The sequence below is a fragment of the Hemicordylus capensis genome, chromosome 2, assembly GCF_027244095.1.
Source record: "Hemicordylus capensis ecotype Gifberg chromosome 2, rHemCap1.1.pri, whole genome shotgun sequence".
Taxonomy (NCBI): Eukaryota; Metazoa; Chordata; class Lepidosauria; order Squamata; family Cordylidae; genus Hemicordylus; species Hemicordylus capensis.
Window position 1 is genome coordinate 227,795,340 of NC_069658.1, and position 12,641 is coordinate 227,807,980.

At 50.2% G+C, this 12,641-nt stretch overlaps 1 protein-coding gene across 1 annotated transcript in view; it reads right to left on the minus strand.

The window, feature by feature from the left end:
- The window catches only part of LOC128343801 (uncharacterized), a 31,644-nt gene extending 21,330 nt beyond the window's left edge, over positions 1-10,314 (minus strand). The window contains 7 exon segments of the mRNA XM_053293237.1: positions 1,865-2,134; positions 5,461-5,587; positions 5,800-5,903; positions 7,715-7,829; positions 8,028-8,945; positions 9,719-9,770; positions 10,179-10,314. Coding sequence (XP_053149212.1) covers positions 1,865-2,134; positions 5,461-5,587; positions 5,800-5,903; positions 7,715-7,829; positions 8,028-8,804 — 1,393 coding nt within the window. The 5' untranslated portion in view covers positions 8,805-8,945; positions 9,719-9,770; positions 10,179-10,314.
- Between the last annotated feature and the right edge of the window lie 2,327 nt (positions 10,315-12,641).

Below are 12,641 nucleotides of genomic sequence, written 5' to 3' on the forward strand. Positions count from 1 at the left end.
TCTCAATACCAGTTGAAAGGGAGCAACAACAGGAGAGAGGGCATGCCGTCACCTGTTGCCTGTGGGCTTCCCAGAGGCTTCTGGTGGTAACAGGATGCTGGATTAGATAGACTTTAGGCCTAATCTAGCAGGGCTGTTCCTATGTAATTGGGGCCAGTGTTCCCTCTAACAGGGATTCCCAGATGTTGTTGACTACAACTCCCAGAATCTCCAGCTGCAATGGCTTTTGCTTGGGGATTCTGGGAGTTGTAGTCAACAAAATCTGGGAATCCCTGTTAGAGGGAACACTGATTGGGGCGGGGGAGAACGAGCGTAGGGAGGCTGGCGGCACTCCGTGTGTGGCCACTGCCGTGGCATCCTGCCCCCCGTGTCCGACGTCAGACGCAGGAGCCTGGCTAGCCACGCCCCCGCATCTGACATCAGACGCAAGGGACATGGTCTCCCTTCCAAACAGGGCCGCGTGGGCAGTGTAGGCCGGAGCGACTCTACCTGCCTTAAATGCGGCCCCGTTTGGGAGGGAGATTGATTGGCCCCGCTGCATTGGCAGCAAGACCAGGAGCAGCTCTCGCTGCCTTTAAGGCAGGGAGAGTTACTCCGGTCGCGCTGCCAACGCAGTGCAGGCCGATTTCGGCTCCAAATGGGGCTGCGCAGCCCCGTTTGGGACTGAAATAACGCCCCCGTGTCTGACGTCAGATGCGGAGGGCGTGTCTGAGGCTGTGCTCGCAGCCCCTGATTGGTGGCGGCCCGGGTTCTTTGAACCCATTTGCCCAATGGTGGCTCCGCTCCTGCGGGGGAGGGAAGGCTAAAATTAGACTTAAAGAATTTAACACTGTTTTCAAATCTTAAATTGTTTTAATTTGTGTTTTATTTTAAACTGCCCAAAGACGTAAGTTTTAGGCAGTATATCAATAAATTAAATTAAATTAAATTAAAGGCAAAGCTTGGAGAGTGGAGCTTCATGGTGGCCTGTGAACATGCAGAACCCTCATTCATGAATGCCGGTTCTATCTGTTTCTTGGTTTTTCAGCCAGCAACAGTGAAAGACACTTGCAGCATAGAGTGGCCATGTTTTGTGGCTGGTGTGGTCTGAGGTCTCAGTGATCAGAAGCCCTTGGGGGAAGAGTTCAACAAACAAACAAAGGTTTATTCTCAGGTTGTGTTCAGGGAGAGGAGAGCTGGTCTTGTGGTAGCAAGCATGACTTGTCCCCATAGCTAAGCAGGGTCTGCCCTGGTTGCATATGAATGGGAGACTTGATGTGTGATCACTGCAAGATATTCCCCTCAGGGGATGGAGCCGCTCTGGGAAGAGCAGAAGGTTCCAAGTTCCCTCCCTGGCAGCTCCAAGATAGGGCTGAAAGAGACTCCTGCCTGCAACCTTGGAGAAGCTGCTTCCCTTCTGTGTAGACAATACTGAGCTAGATAGACCAATGGTCTGACTCAGTATATGGCAGTTTCCTATGTAACACGGAACTAAGGTTATAGTTAACTTAGGTACACAAGCCAACTTCAAACATAGGGTTAAGTTCTTGTCTAGATAGCCATAAACAAAACTGTGATTGGTTCAATGGTGTGGATTCAAACAATTAACTAACCTAGGTTACATGAAATAAATTGAGGTTCCGTGTGACATCTGAACTGGCCCACAGAGTAGAAAGGGACCTTGCCTGTTTTCTAGTCCAATTTCCTGCTCAGAAGAGGAAATGGCGACAGCATTTCTAGCTTCCCAGCAGCTATTCCCTGGCTGTTTCCTCTCACAGATCCCTCGGATACCAAGGGAATGACATTTAGCCAGAAGGAATGGCTACCAGGAGAACTCAGAACTGAATATGCTTGACAAAGGGTCCACCCCGCACTGAGCAGCTACCTGCTGAACTCTCTTCTTCCTCCAGGTCCTCAACAAACGCATCTTCCCTGTCCTCCAGCCAGGTGACAAGTTCAATCTCCCCACAGCAACTTGCTGATCTCTCTTCTTCCTTGACAAATGCATCTTCCCTGCCCTCCATCCAATGGATGAGTTCAGTCTCTGGCAAAGGGTCTGCCCCACAACGACCCGCCGAGCTCTCCTCTTCCTTAACAAATGCATCTTTTCTCTCTTCCAGCCATCTGATGAGGTCAAGTTTGGGAGCCAGAAGCCCTTTTTGCGGGGGAAGGAAAAAGACAAAGTTACTTTTACAGATCCCAAGTGAGCCATTCCGAATACCTCACCCTACCTAACACAATAAAGGGAAAATAAAGACTGCATACATAGGAAAGAAGCAAGGGCTGGGTGCAAGCAGGTGGTGGATAGTTATAGGACTTTGGAGGTCTTCTAGTTCAACCCTCTGTTCAGTGCAGGAATCTGCTACAGCATCCCTGACCGATGGTGGTCCAGCCTGTTTGAAGAACTCCAGAGAAGGAGAGCCCCCACCTGTCTTCCCTCCAACAGTGATTTCTAAATGTTGTTGACTACAACTCCCATAATCCTCAGCCAAAGGCTACTGTAGCTAGGGATGCTCGGAGTTGTAGTGAAGAAGATCTGGAAATCCCTGTTAGAGGGAACAGTGCCCCCCCCCCCGCCGCCGCACAGCATGAGGCAGGCTGTTCCAGGGTCTAACAGCTCTAACGGTTAGAAAATTCCTCCTTTTATGTAGCCTGAATCTGCTTGCTTCCCATTTCAACCCCTTGGTTCTAGTCCTGCCCTCAGAAGCAACGGAGAACAAATCCACTCCTCCTGGATTGGAGGGAAGGAGAGCTGCTCTTGTAGTAGCAAGCATGACTTGTCCCCTTAGGTAAGCAGGGTCCACTCTGGTTGCATATGAATGGGAGACGAGAAGGCGCTTCACACAATTAGTGTGAAGTGCCATTAGGGTTTGTGCGGGGAGCCATCCCAGGGCGGCCAGATCAATCGGCTGGCCCCCAGAAGTCCCAGGATGCACGCGTGAGTGCATGGGGCATCCTGGAGAGACCCCCGAGGCTTGTTGGAGCCTCCCGGCGGGGGTCTCCTCGAGAGTCATCATGGCATGAAGCTGCAGGAGAGGAGAGCTGGTCTTGTAGTAGCAAGCATGACTCGTCCCCATAGCTAAGCAGGGTCTGCCCTGGTTGCATCTGAATGGGAGACGATGTGTGAGCACTGCAAGATATTCCCCTCAGGGGATGAAGCTGCTCTGGGAAGAGCAGAAGGTTTCAAGTTCCCTCCCTGGCTTCTCCAAGATAGGGCTGAGAGAGATTCCTGCCTGCAACCTTGGAGAGGCCGCTGCCAGTCTGTCAAGACAATACTGAGCTAGATAGACCAATGGTCTGACTCAGTATATGGCAGTTTCCTATGTTCCTATGACTGCAGAAACGTGGTTAATGGAGCAAGCACTCTGTTAACTTCGTTTAAGGGGAGGGGTTCCTAGGCGGGCTAGCTGCTATGGAACCACTGGGCTCATGGGCGAGCCTGGTAGTTCTAATGATCACTAGGAACTGGGCTGGACTCTTTAAGTTTGGTTTCTAGTGGTTGTCAGAATAGCCTCTAGAAGAGTGAGCACTGTAAGATATTCCCCTCAGGGGATGGAGCCGCTCTTGGAAGAGCATCTAGGTTCCAAGTTCCCTCCCTGGCACCTCCAAGATAGGGCTGAGATTCCTTCCTGCAACCTTGGAGAAGCCGCTGCCAGTGTGTGCAGAAAATACTGAGGACCAATGGTCTGACTCAGTATAAGGCCACTTCCTATGTTCCTATGTTTTATGTGACAGCCCTCGAAAGACTGGTATCATATCTTCATTTAATCTTCTATTCCGCTGGCTAAGCATATTCAGATTATTTACCCGTTGCTCATAGGTTTCCAGACATTTCGTTATCTTTGTTCCCTCCCTCTGAATTTGTTCCAACTGATCCTTGTTTTTAAAATGTGGTGCCCACGACTGGACACAGTATTCCAAATAAGGTCTGGCCACAGCAGAATAGAGTACAACTATCACTCTTTGTGATTTGGATATTATGACTCCATTAATGCAGCTCAGGATTGCATTAGCCTTTTTTGCTGCTGCATTGCATTGCTGGCTCATATCCAACTTGTGCTCCGCTCCTTCAGGATGCTGCCACTGCTTATCCACCGTGCTTTGAAATCACATTGGGGAAGAAGTCATGTAATATAGCACAAGAAAGGGATATTGGAAGGGAATTTGCCTAAGATGCTCCCACTTCCTGCAAGGGTGAGCCAAGTGGTGGGCTCCAAGCCTCCTAGATCCAGCCGTCCAAGTTGGACACCACCTCATGTGGTTCTTTCAAAGGGCTGGCAGAGATGGGCTCCATTTCACTGTCAAGGAACCACACAATTCTGCCAGAATCTTGTCAGCTTAAGAGAGTCCAGCTCTGTTTCCTTGGACATCAGCTTTCAAAAAGGAAAAGTTAAATGTAGGGGGAAATCTTTCAGAAATACACAAAGAGAATATGGCTTCAGAGCTACGGAAGTGACGTCAGTAGGTCTGATATGGATCTAAAATTAAAGCAATCCCTGATTAGAATATTTATATGCTGCCCTTATGTCCCATTTAAAGGACTATCAAGGCAGCTAACAGCATTTCATAAAGTCAATCTATTATATATTTTGAAGAGTTTGTTTGTGGGTGTATTTGTGCAAGAGAAAGTCATACTTCCTGATTACCTACAGATACCAAATTTTTCATACACAGTTCTGCTACTGGAATATGCTGGGGGGGAAGTATGTGTGAGTTAAGAATAAATTCTGAATATAATCAGATTTTAACTGCAATTGTTCTGGACATTTTTTTTTAAACAATCAGATCAATAATTCAAAAATGACATCACACCCAAGAGAAGCAGAAGATCTTTTTCAGATTCTAGTTTACTATGAGTCAAATTTACCATATATGGTAGTTATTCAATAAAATGAATACTGTTCGAAGTTGACATCTTACCAGCTTTTACTTCCCCTTTGCAAGCTCATGAAAAATATTCATATATGTGTGTGTGTATGTGTGTGTGTGTATACAGAGGGGGTTTTTTGTTTGTGGATTGTTTGTGCAAAATAAAGTCACACAGATACCACGTTCTGCATAGAACTCCTGCCACTTAAAGTAGCTGAATGGACTACTTTTTACACCAGAATATACGAGGGGGAAGCTGTAAATAACTTTTTTTTCTTTTAACATAACATGCTTTTTTCCAGTCGATGATGGGCCTCACCTACTAGTAAACAACAAAACACCAATTTGAATGTAACACAAAGATAAAAAGAGGGTTATGGTTGCAATTAAAATTTCAGAACAGTACCACAAACACAACACATAACACAGGGGGAAGTGGATCACTAAAAAGCCAGACAGGAAGCATACTTTTTAAAATCACCTGCTTAAAACCCATGGCAGTGAGGAAGCAAGTTCCATGGTTTGGGGGCTGTTACCGAGAAGGCCTTGTCTTGCACTCCCAGCAACCGAACCTCCAGAGGAAGTGGGATGCATGCATCAGCCAAGTCTTACCCAGAGAGGTCAGGTTTCCCCAATTCTCCTCCATAACTTCCCTGTGCAGAGCCCTTTGGCCTGGATCCAGCAGAGTCCACTCCTCCTCTGTGAAATACACAGCCACCTTCTCAAATATCATCAGACTCTGAAAGGAGAAGGAAAAAGAAGAAAACAGTTGAACAATACGACAACCCAGGAAGAGGTGGCCAGAGGTTCTTTTGCGGGATTCAGAGGTTTATTAGTGGTTTACAAAGCCTTCTAAGTGTGCAGCTTTGGCAGGATAAAAAGGGAAGGAGACAGATTCTTTCAGGCCCAGAGAAATGTGAAAGGGACAGAGGCCCCCAATCTGTCCCTCACCCCCAATGATTCTTCCCTTGCCTGGTCCAACTGCACAACCGCAGGCTCCCCTCCATTAGAAAGAAGAGAAGGCCTGGAACTATTCGCCATTGATGTCTCACCACCTGCAAAGGAAATAAAGAGATGAGAAACCTGGTTAATCCCATGAACTGCCCATCCCCATTCAAAGTCCTGGTTCTAAATGATAAAGTCCAGAAGGCACTTCCACCTTTCAGAGATTGCTTTCTCTTTGCACCTCTGAGGTCCCCTGGAGAGGCCCAGCTTCATATCCCTTCTAGGGATGTGCATGAACGGCCCGTGCAGGCCTAGGTGCGGAGCGGTCCCCTTAACAAGCAGGTAAGCAGGTTCTTACCTGCTCTGCTACCACCTTGCCATTTTTTCCAGGCGCGGTGCTCACTCTACCAAAGAACACACGTACACTTAGCTGCCGTGCGCAGGCTGCAGGGAACAGCGCCACAGCCATGTGCGGCCTTTCGTAAAGTGAGTGCCGCGCCTGGAAAAGCAGTGGGGTGCCAGCAAAGCAGGCAAGGACTAGGGATGTGCATGGCTCCGAACCGGTCTGGTTTGGCACGGGGGGAGGGGGTTGTAGCTTTAAGGGGGGGGGTAGTACATCCCCCCCGCCGCTCTTCCCCCTCCGGCGCTGTGGTTTTTGTAAAAGTTTCTCGGGCGGCAGCGTTCCTCCCTGCCGCCCCTGCCCCCATCGTTAGCCTGCCAGAGCTTAAGTACGTTACACGCATGCGCCCGTTCCGGCGCGCGTGTGCACTCGCTGCCGCCGCCGTGCGCGCGCTCCATATACGTCACATGTATATGCCGGAACGGGCGCATGCGTGTAACGTACTTAAGCTCTGGCAGGCTAACGATGGGGGCAGGGGCGGCAGGGAGGAACGCTGCCGCCCGAGAAACTTTTACAAAAACCACAGCGCCGGAGGGGGAAGAGCGGCGGGGGGGGGGAGTGCTACCCCCCCGCCCTTAAAGCTACAACCCCCCTCCGTGCTGAGCCGCCGGACCAGCTCGGATCCAGCATGGCCTCCGAACTGGTTCGGGCACATCCCTAGTAAGGACCTGCTTTTTAAGGGAACCGCTCTCTGCCCCGCTGAACTGGTTCGGCTGCGGGTGTCCGAGCCAGTTCGGTGCTTCTCAAAGGAGTCGCCGATCCGGTCCGTGCATACCCTTAATCCCTTCATTGCTGTGGCTTGATATGAGAGAGTACAGAGAAAGGCCTGCTCTGTTGCAGCCCCCTTCGGAATGTCCTCCCTAAAGAAAATACGATGTCCCCCTCCCATTCCTGCTCTCATGCTCAGCTGAAAATCTTGAACTTCCCCAAGGCATTAACTGGTTTCCGCCTAGGCTGCTGAATCTGATGCTGCGTCTGATTTTATTGTGCCAGTCCTTCAATTTGTCTACACTGCTCTGAGCAATACATAAGAGTAATAAATATTCAGGCACATTTTCTATTTCAGCTCCTTCTTTGAAACCCTCCCCGCCACCCCCACTGTTCATAATCGAAAGCGCTAGTTTGAATCCATAATGTCCAACTTGCCTTCTGCTGCAGGTTAGAAATGTCTAACCTGCTAACTGGGGGGAGAGTAACTGGCCCTCTCCACCCCCAGCACAGGACCTCCAGTGACTGTTGCTGGTGTCTGTCTTATGTTTCTTTTTAGATTGTGAGCCCTTTGGGGACAGGGATCCATCTTATTTATGTATTATTTCTCTATGTAAACTGCCCTGAGCCATTTTTGGAAGGGCGGTATAGAAATCGAATGAATGAATGAATGCAATTTTGAAGTGGGAGATTGGCTGGAGCCGAGCGTCTCCCCCACTCAGCCTCAGGGGGATACATTAAGGCAGATGTCAGGTTCCAGGCATCCAGGAGAAACAGGGAGGCCCACTTGAAATATGCCCTATTCATCCTTACCTGGCAAAGTAGCACCTGCACCACCTTTCTGCACAACGCCCCTGGGAAGCAGCGTCTCTGGAGCTTTCTCCAAGTTGGACAGATTTCTGGCCATTCCTGCCAATATGTCCTGCACCTGAAGAGCAGTGAGGGGAATAGGGGTACTATTTAGAACAGAAATAGTGAAAAACCAAGGTGGGGGCAGGGGGAGGTTGGGAATAGCCTCGCCTGGGATTATTTTCAGGCAAAAATTGGGCAAATGATAAGATTTATTAGGATATTTTTCTCCATGCCGACACCACCTTGAAATTAGCAAAATGAAAGACACTCTCACCTGCTGCTCTTCCTGCCTCTTGGCCTCTGCCTGGCTCAGGAGGAAACCTTCTGCCAGGGCCACTGCCTGGGAACTGGTCTCTGCTCCACACTCTCTGACCCAGCTCTCCATCTCCAGGGGCAGGACGGCCAGGAACTGCTCCAGGATCACCAGGTCCAGGATCTGAGCTTTTGTGTGTCTTTCTGGTTTCAGCCACTGATGGCAAAGGGCATGAAGTTGGCAGCAAACCTCTTGGGGCCCCTCAGCCTCCTGGTAGCAGAACCGCCTGAAGCGCTGGCACTGTTCATCTGAGCTGATGGTGTCCTCATCCAAGATCTTCTGAGCGGTTCTTTCCCAGAATCCCTCACTGTTCCCAACCTCAGTTCCATCAGCATCCCTTCCTGCTTCAGGGCCAGCATCTCCCAGCATCTTCTTTACAGCTGTATGGATCTCTTTTTCCAGTGTAGACACAAGTTCTGAAACACAGCTCTCCATCTCTGGGGGCAGGATGGTCAGGAACTGCTCCAGGATCACCAGGTCCAGCATCTGAACTTTCGTGTGTCTCTCTGGCTTCAGCCACTGGTGGCAAAGAGCATGGAGTCGGCTGCAAACCTCTCGGGGCTCCTTGGCCTCCTGGTAGCTGAACTGTCTGAAGCACTGGCGCTGTACATCTGAGCTGCTGGTGTCCTCACCCAGGATCTTCTGCACAGCTTTGCCCCAGAATACCCCACTTTTCCTACTCTGGAGGGCACCAGGGACACTTTCTGCTTTAGAGCCAGCTGAGCCTTGCTCTGCCATCCTGGTCTTCTCTGAAGGCAGAAACTCTCCAGATGTGCTGAGCTATTAAGCTGAGCAAACCCAACAGGAAACTCTGCTTGTAAATTAGGATACTCTGGAGACAGAAATATGATTCCAGCTAGTGTCCAGGGGTGCTTCTCCCTGTAGGGAAAAAAATCTGAAGACTGGAGGAGAAACTATATGGGGGGGGGCGGCAGCAAAGGAAGGAGTGGTCTTTCATTGAAGACCCTAGACTTTCCTCAGACAATTGTCACTCAGCGGTACCCCATTCTTCCACCCCCAAGAGCCCCTCTCTGTCTGAACACACACACACACACACACACACACACACACACACTTTCCTTGATCTCCCTCCCAAAACAGACTCCCCATGAAATCAGTTTCAGAGAATCTAAATTCAAGGGAAGGGAACATAGGAACATAGGAAACTGCCATATACTGAGTCAGACCATTGGTCTATCTAGCTCAGTATTGTCTTCACAGACTGGCAGTGGCTTCTCCAAGGTTGCAGGCAGGAATCTCTCTCGGCCCTATCTTGGAGAAGCTTGAGTTTTATATGGGGCTTTTATATAGGGGCTTGAGTTTTATATGAGGAATCTGATGGAGGAGTCTTCTGGCTTTGCAGAGAGGAGTAAAGCAGCTCCCTGATGTGGGTGCTACAGTGGCAGCCCAGATGGGCCAACTGAGCCTTCCTTAAGGGGAGGAGGTTGTTGTACCCAACGGCAATCTATCTGATGAGCATGGGGGAGCAGGTGATGAGTGGGTCTCATGCCCAGCAGCAACCCAAATGATGGATTCAGTGCTGAGGTGATGATGACCTCAGGAGTAGGAAATTGGTCGCCTCCCCGCAAACAAGGATTTACCATCCCCACAAAAACCTGTATTTTAAAAATGTGTGCAGCAGCATAACCTACCTCACAGGGTTGTTGAGGAGATTAACATAACCACGTACATCACCCTGGGCTCCTTGGAGGAAAATGTAAAGATGTAAATGTTAAAATAAAGGAACAAGCCCCCACCTCGCAGATTTCACCCTGTGGCAAAACTGCTACAAGATGTGACTTTAAAAAGAAGAGAAAATTTAAAAGCAAGCAAGCACTGTGGGTCAAAACACACCAGCCACAAGGACCTGGTGACTGACGGCTTCCAAAAAAAAAAAGCATGAGAATTTGGGTTGGCTTGCATGAAAAGGGTTAATTATCAAAACAGGAGTGGGGTGGGGAAGCTGTGGGCCTGATCCAAGCCCCTGGGGCCCGGGGCCCAGATCTTTTAGGTACCCAGCAGTGTCTCTCCTCCTCCTCCTCAGTCCAGAGCCTGTGCCTTCTCCTCCACTCACTGCCCGGCCCCGTCCAGAGCCCCCTCCTCACTTTTTACCATTGCATTTTCTTGCCGTTTTCTGCACCCCTAATCAAATGCCCTTAGCCTGCACCAGCCCAGCTGGTGATCCCTCAGACGCTGCAAGAGCGGGCAGTGGGGAAGGTACTCTATCTATGTCCTCCTTCCTTCCCAAGGAAGGGCGGGGGGGGGGAGGAGGAAGTGACGTCTCTTTTCGCCACTGCCTGCCCCCCCCCTTGGAACTGAGTCCCACTCTCTCTCTCAATTTCTCCTTGTGTTGAATGTGTTGACAAAAGCAAAGGGGGGCGTATCTCTTTGCTCTCTGCCCTGCGAGCGGGTGTCAGGGGTGAGCCCTCCACAAGTGCAGCTTCAAAGGCTGCAAGGAGACACCGCCGGTTTCTTTTCGCAGCGAGCGTGGGCTGGGCTATGCTGGGCAGCAATCTGCAAAACGTGGAGGGGGCAGACCTCGTTGGGGGGAATTAATGGCAACCGGGCTGCAGTGGGGAAATACTTGACTAACAAGCAGAAGGTTGCTTGTTCAAATCCCCACTGGTACTACTATATCGGGCAGCAGTGATATAGGAAGATGCTAAAAGGCATCATCTCACACTGTGCGGGAGGAGGCAATGGTAAACCCCTCCTGTATTCTACCAAAGAAAACCGCAGGGCTCTGGGGTCGCCAGGAGTCAAAAGTGACTTGATAACACACTTTACCTTTACTTTACCTGAAATGGCAAATCTAGTTTCCCACATTACAGGCAGGCGGGACCAGGGATGTCCTTAGGGCATGGCAAGCAGGGCGACCCCCATTAGAATTAACTGGAAGGGGGCCCCACACTGGACACTTGTTCTTTCTCTGAGAGAACTGAGGGCAGCAAAGCAAGGGGTGTGTGTGCAGGGGACTCATCCCCCTGGATCAACCTGGATTAGTCCCCCCTTTCTCTTTCCAGAGGTGGCAGCAGCCTACCTCAGGTCTTCCCACAACTGATTCCCTAAAGCTGCTCGGGGGGGTCCCTTTTGCTTTCTGCCCCCCTGGGTGCTGCAAGCTTGTTTAAGTTGGCTAGTTGCGTACACAGATTCCCCCCCCCATCAGTAAACAAGCTAATAAAACACACACCATAAAACAGGGGTTCTCAACCCTGGGTCCCCAAATGTTTTTGGACTGCAGCTCCCATCTTCCCTAGCCACAATGGCCAGAGTGGCAGGAGGTGATGGGTGTTGTAACCTAACATCTGGGGACCGAAGGTGGGGAACCCAACATTATAAAAAGAGAGAGGCCAGCTGTATTGTGGGCACCAGCAAGGAATTCTGCAGCCTGCATTTCAAAAGACACAAAGGGGTCCAGGTGGGCACAGGGCAAAGGCCACCCTGGACCCCAACTCAGCATGGGAGTGAAACACTCCCTGCTACTGCAGGAACCCCAGGCACTAGAGGAACCTGCCTGCTGCATGGGGATCATTTTTGAGGCCTGGGTGTGAACCCCCACTCAAGTCAGCACGACTCAGTTTTTACCTTCTTAGCCCTAGAAGTGATTGAACGGTGGTGCCATGGGCCATGTAGCCCCAAAGGGCCTGATGATGAAGCTCACGACTGTAGGGCCCACATGACGGAGTTGTCCTAATTGCTGGTGTTCATTCTGCTTCATTGGCTAGTGGGGAAGAAAAGGAACTCTGCTGCACCACACCAGGGCAGAGTGGGGTAGGGGTGTGTTTAATTCAATCCCTCTATTTCATTAAACAACAAGTCTCTGTATGTGTGTCCTAGCAGTTTCTCCTGCCTCTCAATGACCCCTTCCCTGTAGGGTTTTCTGACACACTAGCTTTATTATTCTCCCCTACCTCATCAGATGTCACTACTACATCGGGCCTGGGAGAGAAATGCCATGCACCTCACCGACTACTGCCAAACAAAAGCAGCTAACTCTGCTCCCATCAATCCAAGGAGAGCCCTGCTGGATCAGACCCAGGTGTGTCCATCCAGCCCCTCAGTCTTCTGCTCCCAAGAGGTGCCAGCCAGATCCCTTCGGAAGCTCAGAAAGAGGCAACAGCCAGTCTGTTCCACTGGTCAACTCAACGTGCAGCCAGCAGCAGTGAAAAAGAGGCAAACTCAGCACTGGGATTTATTAAGGAAGGGAATGAACATAAAGCAGTCAGCCCCATAGGGGTATAACCCAGGGGTTCTCAAACTGGGACTCCCAGTTGTTGGTGGACTACAACCCCCATCACCCACAGATGCAGTATGGATGATGGGAGTTGTAGTCCAGCAACAGCCGGGAACCCGTCAGATGCAGTATGGATGATGGGAGTTGTAGTCCAGCAACAGCTGGGAACCCAAGTCGGAGAACTCGTGCTCTAAGCCACACCAATGAAGGGCATATTAACATTATGCTGGTTTATGGTGCGGTCACAGGTAATTAATCTGGGACCCTATTGAAGACCGAGGTTGTAGGATTGTATGCAAGTCTTTCATTACTAGAGGAGAGCTCTACAAATGACAGAAAAT